The sequence below is a fragment of the Leopardus geoffroyi genome, chromosome C1, assembly GCF_018350155.1.
Source record: "Leopardus geoffroyi isolate Oge1 chromosome C1, O.geoffroyi_Oge1_pat1.0, whole genome shotgun sequence".
NCBI classification, from domain to species: Eukaryota; Metazoa; Chordata; class Mammalia; order Carnivora; family Felidae; genus Leopardus; species Leopardus geoffroyi.
The window spans coordinates 1566582-1576422 of NC_059328.1; the positions used below are offsets into that span (position 1 = coordinate 1566582).

At 56.3% G+C, this 9841-nt stretch overlaps 1 protein-coding gene across 1 annotated transcript; it reads left to right on the top strand.

The window, feature by feature from the left end:
• Positions 1-4578: 4578 nt before the first annotated feature.
• Positions 4579-6097, top strand: ACTRT2 (actin related protein T2). The gene has a single exon (XM_045475377.1). It carries the CDS (start codon positions 4879-4881, stop codon positions 6010-6012), a length of 1134 nt encoding a protein of 377 aa, XP_045331333.1. The 5' UTR covers positions 4579-4878; the 3' UTR covers positions 6013-6097.
• Positions 6098-9841: the final 3744 nt, after the last annotated feature.

Here is a 9841-nt window from a genome sequence, read left to right on the forward strand (position 1 = left end):
AGGGATGGGATGCACGTACAGCACGTCCCCATTGTAGTTTGAAATCTAAAACCCTAAGGAACACGCCAAGGTATCAGCAGTGCTTGGCATGACCGGGTCGGGTCTACTTCTTATCAGCTTTGTAATGCTTTTTCTTATGTTTGCCAAATTTCCTCCAACAAATGTATTTAGAAAACACATTTGGTAGGTGCTGCGTTCCATGAGGGTGGGGGACAAAAAGCAGGAGAGGGGTGGTCTGGCCTCAGACCGTCTCTCCCCCCAAATAGGCCTGCCTCACCTTTCCCGCCCAGCAGCGTCTCCACAGTGCCACCCTGAACCATGGAAAGCTCTGCCAAGGGCTGTGTCGCTGAACTCCCAAGAGGATGTCAGCTCAACACCAATTCTTTCCTTCTGCCCCCTGAATACTGACTTGTTGCTGTCACGTTGGCTGCAGTGAGCCCGGTCTGCCCATCCAGGCCAGTTTAGTGAGTCAGGCTCATGGGAGGCTGAGAGAAGAGACACCTAACGATGTTATTCCTGACCCAACTGGCTGGAAGGGGACAACAGTAGGCAGGGCTCATGATTGCTGTGCTGTCAGCTGGAGGGGCCCCATAGGCTCAGCTGAAACCCAGAGGTCAGCAAGGAAGGAGGTAGATAAAGACAAGTGAGTATGCTCACTTCAGCTACCAAGAGAAGAGAGGGGGATGGGAGGGATAATTGAACAGGAGGTTGGATGGATAGAGGGGTGGGGATAGGTGAGTGGTAGATGGATGGATGGATAGATGGATGGATGAGCGGATGGGTGGGTGGGTGGGTGGATGGATGGGTGGATAGATAGATGGATGGTGGATGGATGAAAAGATGAATGGAAGGATGCATGAGTGGATGGATGGATGGATGGTGGATGGATGAGTGGATGGATGAGTGGATGGAAGGATGGATGGATGGATGGATGAGTGGATGGATGGATGGATGAATGGATGGATGGGTGGGTGGATAGATGGATGGTGGATGGATGGAAGAATGAATGGAAGGATGGATGAGTGGATGGATGGATGGATGGTGGATGGATGGTGGGTGGATGGATGAGTGGATGGATGGGTGGGTGGGTGGATGGATGGATAGATGGATGAGTGGATGGATGGGTGGGTGGGTGGATGGATGGATAGATGGATGAGTGGATGAATGGGTTGATGGATGGGTGGGTGGATGGATGGTGGATGGATGGGTGGATGGATGGATGAGTGGATGGATGGATAGATAAGATAGATGGATGGATGGATGGGTGGATGGATGGATGAATGGGTGGGTGGGTGGATTGATGGTAGATGGAGAATAGATGAGTGGGTATGTGACACAAGTTCCTTCTCAGAGATTCAAAAGAGCCAGGACACCACACAGAGTGCTCAGGGCTTTGGGCTCCCTGGGGCAAAGAGTTAGAAGAGAAGACAGTTGGGGAAACCCTGCAAGCACCCGTGGCCCCTGCACTCCCACATCGTCCACGGACATGTACCCAGTTCTCTCTTGTGGGAGCAGTGCCCATCCTTTCGCTCACATAGTGTCCCTGTTCCATCAGGCTGCCGGCCAACACTGGACCAGACCCTGGCAAACAGGATCTGGCCACCAGATGTCAGCCACGACTAATGAGGCCAGCCTGCTGGTCACTAATTGGCTGAGGCTCTGGGCATCAGTGGCAGATGGAACCAGGGATGATGGGACAGCCAGGGCGGCCCCCAGCCCGGGACTCGTGTCGCCCAGTCGCGCTGCACCAGGGCAGTAAGGAGCAGGGGCGCTCGGCCGATCCAGGGCTGCCCGCTCCTGTCTAAATGCCTGGCAGCTTTCCAAGGCTGCCCAGGGGCTGCGCACCTCCCCCCACGGGCCGGGGCTCCTCCAAGGGTGTGGGAGGCGGGGGTCGTGCAGGGGCTGGCGAGGGCTGCCGTTGGGCATGACTGCTGGACCAGAAATAAGAGCCAGCCTTCCCGTGTAAGACGGAAACGAGTGCCCTCCCGGACGATCACGGTGGCGAGCCTTGCCCTGTGGAGGGGGACGGAGTTACAGCCGGTTCGCCCATAAACTTGTTCGAGCGATTTACGAGGCATGGCCGGCTGGGGTGGGGGCAGGGCAGCCTCAGAGGCCGGCTTCTCACCGGAGTCTGAAGGGCGGTAACGTCCTTGTGTTAATAGCAAATGCAACCTTCGCGGCAAATGCCGAGCTGCAGGGAGCATCGCCTCCGCCGGAGTGGCGAGGACGCCTGTGGACTCCGACGTGGACACCTGCACAGGATGCGTGCTGCCCCCCTCCCCAGATGCACACCCCCGGGCCTGGGAGGGGTGGGGGTGGTTCCGCGAGGGACCGCAGACACGGCGAGGAGGCAGGGCTGGGGGGTGGGGGAGAGGTTCCCAGGCACCTGAGCCCCACGGGGTGGAATCTCTGCCCCTGGCTGGGAGCTTGAAACCAACACAACATCACGTGGACTGTGGCTCATAAACCCACTCGGTTTCCTCAGCGGCCGCGTGGTACCGCCCCCCAGCGAATGTCCCACTTCCTGGTGGCGGGTCTCCTCTCCATGAGGTGGACAGTCGTGAGCCAGACTGGATGCTGATGGTGGGGGCAGAGGCTTCACCGAGCCCGGGGCCAGGCTTTGAAGGCACAGGCACCCGTGACAAGTGGTGGGGAAGGTGCCTTCCGGGCGGGGGGCGGGCGTTTGTCCCAAGCGGACGGAGAAGAATGAGGTGAGGACCGCTTCCTGGGGTCGCTCTGCCGGGCGTGCGGCGACCCAGCAGCCACGGCTCGGCAGGGAGACTGGAAACATTTGGAGAAGGGGTCCTGGAAACACTCGGATGGCTTTGCTAGAAACCACTGTCCTGACGGCTGGGCCCCCTTTCCCGGCTCTGTCCCCGGGGGTCTGAGCTTGTCCAGGGCTGGCAGGTGTGGTTTCTGTGTGCTCGTGTGGCCTGCGCCCGGGTCAGAGACAGCTGGCCTCTGGGACTCGGTTCTTGTGCTGTTACGACAACGGGGTGCCCAGTGGCCACAGGACAGTCCCACACCCCCTGGCCGGTCTAAGCTGCGCCTCTGCCTTGGTCTTCTTCTCCTTCTCTGTCCCTCCTGCAAATGCCCCCCAGCCCCCGCCGGCCCCGGCCCCCCCCCCCCCCCGGGACAACCGTGTCACTCGTGTGCCTCGACCCGGCGTGTGAAACTGACATCTGATGTTACATCACCTCCCACGTGGGCCGCTTTGGGGCCCAATTTAGAAACCTCGAGAGCACATTCCTCCTGATTCTGCGTGGAGCGTTTGGCGACAAGGAGAAAATTCTAGCAAAGCCTGAGACCCAGGCACACAGGTCTTTTGTGGTGTAAGCAGAGGCTGGAACCCCCCAGACCCAGCCTTCCGCTGACCGTCCCCACGCCCGCAGCAGCCTGCCGGGGACACATCCTTCCCTAAGTGCTGGAGCCTCCAGATGGTGGGAGCCCCCGCAGGGGCAGTTGATGATGGTTTGGGGCTGTGCAGACCCCGCCCGGGGTCATCCCGAGGCACCAACCCCATTGCCCTTGTGACTCAGTTTCTACCTGAGGTGTCCTTTGGGGAAAATGTCCAGCAATGCCAACTTTATATCGATTCTCCCCCAGGACTTAGCCCCGAGGGTGCCCCCAAAGTCCTACGTCTGTCACTTGTCTACACGAGACGTATACACCACACATCTACCCACGCGTCTACGCTACAAAATAACACGTGACTATTTTTGCTGGTGGGTTTAGAGGGGTCGGCCGGACACACAGGACCACCGGCAGGAGGAGGCCAGGAGGTCTAGTGGGGAAGGGTCCTCTGGGAGGGCTCTCTGGACGGGGGCGGAGCTGGACCCCCCGAGGCTGATTTGGGATGTGCGGGGAGGGGAGGGACCATCGGGGACTCACACGTCCCCCACGCCCCCCTCCACCCTCCAGGGCTCAGTGCTGTTGGCCCTGGCTCTCTGGGAGGCTGCAGCGGGTGTCCCTTGGCCTGGCCCCTCGGGCAGAGCAGGACTGGGGCTACAGCTCACAGCCTTGCCACCGTTCAGCCTCACTGCCGGCCTCAGATTTGCTGATCTGGTCATCTCTGAACGCGCTTCAGGGGGCGTGGCCGGCTGTGTGATGGTCCGTAGACACAGGTGTCCCCGACTCCAGAAACCTCAGGTCCCGTCTTCAGAGGTCGTGTCCCAACCCTACTGCTACGGCTATGCATGCCTAGAGAGACAGCCAGCAGGCCCAGACAGCTTTGCTTAGCATCTCTTCTGTGGGATAGAGAGCCAGGGCCACGGGCTAAAGGGAAGAGAAATCCCTGAGGCCTTCCTGGAGGAGTCTGCATGTTCTGAGTACCTGCTGTGATGGGCTCTGGGCACTGTCCCTCCAACCTGGACCCGTGCAAAGGGAAAGGTGTTTTTGCCCCCCCCCCCATAACAGCAGCCCAATGGGCCAGAGGCACCGGTTCCCTGGGTGGCCCCAGGATGGGCTGCTTTGCTCGGTTCCAAGGCCGGGCCTTGGTGCACGGGCCTATCGATACCTCCTGTGGGTCTGGCTTACCCCGCGACTGTTGGAATCTCACCAGAAAGGGAGCGCTGGGGAGCTCCGAGCCCCCCATCCCTGAAGGTCCTGTGCCGCTGGCTGAGGACAATTGTTGCCTTGGCTGGATTGTTACCTGTGGGATCGTCACCCCTGAAGAGGCCACGGCCCCCGGACCGTCTGAGAGCAGGGCAGACCCGTGGGGAGGATGGGGGGCTGTGGGACACGGGCCGCCTGCTAGTGCCTCCTGGGAGTCGTGGAATCCCGTGCCCTTAAAGCTTCCAGGGGGCCTCTCGTGTCACAAAGTAGCTCGAGAGAGTTCTGTCTTTATCTCGGCGAGGCGCGGAAAAGGCTACGGCAGACATGTTTAATCCACACGTGTTAGATTCTGCGGCCGTGATTTTCGACAATGGCTCCGGCCTCTGCAAGGCAGGCCTGTCTGGGGAGATTGGCCCCCGCCACGTCATCAGCTCCGTCGTGGGGCACCCCAAGTTCAAGACGCCTTCGGCAGGACCCAACCAGAAGAAGGACTTTGTGGGGGAAGAGGCTTTGCACAAGCGTGAGGTCGTGCACCTGTGTCACCCCATCGAGCGGGGCCTGGTCACCAGCTGGGAGGACGTGGAGACCCTCTGCAGGCATCTGTTTGAGTGGGAGCTGGGGGTGAAGGCCAGCGACCGGCCCGTGCTCATGACCGAGCCCTCGCTGAACCCCAGGGAGGCCCGGGAGAAGATGGCCGAGCTGATGTTCGAGAAGTTCAACGTGCCCGCCTTCTACCTGTCGGACCAGGCGGTGCTGGCCCTCTACGCCTCAGCCTGCATCACGGGCCTGGTGGTGGACAGCGGGGACGGGGTCACGTGCGCCGTCCCCATCTTCGAGGGGTACTCCTTGCCCCACGCGGTCACCAAGCTCTACGTGGCGGGCAGGGACATCACAGAGCACCTCACCCGGCTGCTGCTGGCTGGCGGGCGGACCTTCCCGTGCGCGCTGGACAAGGTCCTCGTGGACGACATCAAGGAGAAGCTGTGTTATGTGGCCCCGGAACCAGAGAAGGAGCTCTCCCGGAGGCCGGAGGAGATCCTGAGGGAGTACAAGTTGCCGGACGGGAACATCGTGCGAATCGGGGACCAGCTGTACCAGGCGCCCGAGGCCCTGTTCGCACCCGACCAGCTGGGCATCCAAAACCCGGGCCTCTCGAAAATGGTCTCCTGCAGCATCACCAAGTGTGACGCCGACATCCAGAAGAGCCTCTTTGGGGAGATCGTTCTGTCGGGGGGCACCACCCTGTTCCAGGGCCTCGAGGACCGTCTCCTCAAGGAGCTGGAGCAGCTGGCTTCCAAAGGGACCCCCATCAAGATCACGGCCCCCCCCGACAGGTGGTTCTCCACGTGGATTGGGGCCTCCATTGTCACCTCCCTGAGCAGCTTCAAGCAGATGTGGGTCACCTCCGCGGATTTCAAGGAGTTTGGGACATCCGTGGTCCAGAGAAGGTGCTTCTGAGGGGCCGTGGGCAGGGGTGGGTGCGAAGTCTCCCCTCGGCATCAGCAGGACGCTCAATAAAAGACCAAACGGTGCAGCTTTGGGACACATCGGGCCGTTTATTCTAGGTGGCACCAGAGTAATTTGCGACCCTGGTGGCGAATCTCTTAAGTGGTTCCCCCCCACCCTCCTCTCCCGAGAAAGCCCTGGGTTACATCTGTAGGGTTTGCACCGAAGGCAGGGGCCCAGGCCTCATGCTGGAGCTTGATTCAGCAGGGCCCTGGGATCTGCATTTCAAATGGTCTGAGATGGTCAGCCCTGGTGGGGGACAGGGACAATCATGAGCGCTGCCCTGCTCTGGGGGCCAGCAGACGCTTACCTGGTGCGTCCTCAGCAAAGTATGGCTTTCGTTGCTTGTACGAGGCCGGGCAGCGGGAGCAGAACGGAGCCCTCGTCCTGGGCGGACGGTGTGGGGCAGCAGCAGAAACTGCCGTCTGTTTAGGACCCTCTAGGGCCCCTGCTCCAAGGGGGCATGTAAGCATCGACACCCCTACTTGATTGTTGTGATGTGTCTGTTTGTTTTTATCTCCAAGGATGTTGGTGGCGTTGTTTGGGAGTAAAATACCGGCCGCAAAGTGAACAGCCGTCAATAAAGTAATGGTTGGATAAGTTATGCACAAAGGGAACTTTTCCTCATCGAGTTGGCAGAATTCTCCCAGGATAATATTGGGAGAGGAACAACATACAGAAATGTCTTTATAAAATGATCTCCTTTTTTTTTTTTCTTGGCGAAGAAAACAACGGCACTTCCCCACGCCTATCTGTGCATGTTTTGTACCAGTGAACATGTGGGGATTTTTTTATAGGGTGATAAGCCCGTGGAACAAAGAACAGAAGGGTAGATGCCACTGGTTGGTGCAGGAAGGAGGGGACGAGGCAGAATGCAGGGGGAAGGGAAGAGGGCAAGAGGGAGAAAAAAGTCTTAAAGACAGGACTACGTGAAATTTTAGCCTGCATGAAATACACCCATTTTTCTACACGTGTGTGTATTTCATGTCTGCATCGTCCATAATCTATTCCTATACTTTTGCTGTCAAGCTACTTATGTCATATTTAGAGTGAGCCCACAGTGTCTGTGAAGGTAGCAGGTACCTGGGTCCCTTGTTGAGGCCGTGATACCGATCTCTGCCTTTTAGATGGTGTGTTTGGGCTGTTTACATTTAAAGCAGTATGTTCTATGTTAACTCTGCCTCCTTATTATTTTGTTTCCTGTTCTTCCTCTCTCCCCTTCCTGTGGGTGGTTGAACTTTTTTTTTTTTAATCCCGTCTTGATGTATTGACAGGGATTTTCAGCATATGGAGTTGTATTGCTTTTTTGGTGATTGCCCCTGGTGCACAATCGCAGTCCACTTGGAGTGATGTTTTAGCTCCTGGAGTGAAATGCAGAAAACATACTTCTGTTGAGGTCCCTTCACCCTCCCAAATATTAAGATACAATTGTCCTGTTTCTTCTACACATGTTGAGAACAACCTTAAAAGGTATCCGATTTTTCCTTCTACCATCAAATGATTTAAGAAACTCATTAGGATACCCCATAATTTGGGGCGCCTGGGTGGCTCAGTCAGTTGAGCATCCAGGTCTTGATTTTGGCTCAGGTCACGATCTCATGGTCGTGAGATCAAGCCCCGCACGAGGCTCTGCACCGAGTGTGGAGCCTGCTCGGGATTCTCTCTCTCTCCCTCTCTCTCTGCCCCTCCCCTTCTTGTGCTGTCTTTCTCTGCTCAAAATAAAACAAAAAATAAGCATTAAAAAAAAAAAAGACTAACGTGTCATATGGTTACCCTTATTCTACACATGTTCTTTGGTGCTTCTGAGGTTCCAAGGCCCCTTTCTGTTTAAAAGAACCTCCCTTAGTCTTTCCCTTAGGGGTAGTTTTCTAGTGGCGAGTTCTCTTAGCTTTCTGTCATCAGAGGATGCCTTTCTTTCTCCTTCGCCCCTGAAGGATATTTTCTGTGGACATAGAATCTGCAGGTGACCGTTCCCTTTCAGCACCTGAACGATGTGTGGGCCCCTTCTCCATGGCGCCAGGGCTGCAGATCAGAGACCCTCAGTTATTTGCTGCCCTCGTACAGGTAACGTGCTGTTTCTCGCTCGCTGCTCTCGAGAGCTTTTCCTTGTCTGTAGTTCCCAGAAGCTTAATTATGGTGTGTCTGGGCGTGGATTTCTTTGGGTTCATCCTTTGGGATCTACGCCGCCTCTTGAATCTGTCGATGCATGCCCTTTGCCAAATTCGGGAAGTTTTGTCCACTCTTTTCGCTCCTCCCGCGATGTTGTATTGTCCCCTGGACTCCTGACGGTCTGTTCATCTCTTTTGGCCTCTTTTCTTGGTGGTTCAGTTTGGATAAATCCCACTTGCCTGTCCTGAAATTCACCAGTTCTGTCCCCTCCCATGCCCCACACCGGCCCATTTGTAAATTTTAGGGATATTTTTCAGTTCTATAATTTGTCCTTCTTTTGTAAATTCTAATTCTTTGCTGAGATTTGCCGCTTTTGCATTTGTTGCAAGGAAATTCACAATTGCTTGCTGAAATATTTTTGCGATGGCTGCTTAAAAACTCTGCCAGACAATTCCAGCCTCGGATTCAGCTCAATCTGCTGCGACAATCGTGCCTGTTCCTCGCCCTTTCTCATTCAGCCTATGATTTTCTCAGGTCTTGGTATGATGAGTGATTTTCTATTATACCCTGGAAGTTTTGAAAGTCCTGAGACTCTGGATACTATCTAATCTTTTTTGTAGTAGACAGTCCCCCCTTGGGGTGTAGCACGAGGGCTGGGCGGAGTTTTCTGAGGATCCCCACGGCCAACGCCCCAGAAACATGGGCACTGACTCACACGGCCTGCTGCGGATGGGGGTGGGGCGGTGGACGTTCAGCTCCCTCCTCGGTCCCACTGAGGCCTCGGGAGGAAGTAAGAACCGACTAACTCTGCCTGCCTCACTGCCTCTGAGTGGGGGTGAACGCTCAGTTCCCCACTGAGTCCCACGGACACCAGGGAAGGGGGAGGCAGAGGGTCAGCTAGACTTCGTCCACCATTTCCTCCAACCATCTTGTTAATGCCGGGTGGGGCTGGGGACTCAGCTCACGTATGGGGCTCCCGAGGAGTGTGTTTATCTCTTTCCATCATACCTAAAGGTCACTAAAGGAACTTAGAGAGGGCCACTGGTCCTTACTCTCAATACCCTCCCCGTCAGGGTCACCGCTTTCCAAGTGAGGATGCCAAGCTCAGGAGCCGTGACTTTCCAAAACCACATAATAAGTTGAGAACCGCTCTCAGCCCAGCTTCTAGGGCTCTTTCCTCCATTGTATACTCCTTTGCACCCCGCTCCGCCCGAGACTGTCCTCCTGTTACCCAGCCACACCACAAAGAGTGACTAAAACAAAGCCCCCTTTTATTCTATTCAATACACTCTGCTTTCGGGGCGCCTGGGGGGCTCAGTCGGCGAAGCGTCCGACTTCAGCTCGGGTCACGATCTCGCGATTCATGGGTTCGAGCCCCACATTGGGCTCTGGGCTGATGGAGGTGATGGTGGTGATATTGGCGATGATGATGATGGTGATGGTGGTGGTGATGGTGATGGTGATGATGATGGTGATGGTGATGATGATGGTGATGGAGGTGATGGTGGTGATATTGGCGATATTGATGGTGATGGAGGTGATGGTGGTGATATTGGCGATGATGATGATGATGGTGATGGTGATGATGATGATGATGGTGATATTGGCGATGTTGATGGTGATGGAGGTGATGGTGGTGATATTGGCGATGATGATGATGATGGTGATATTG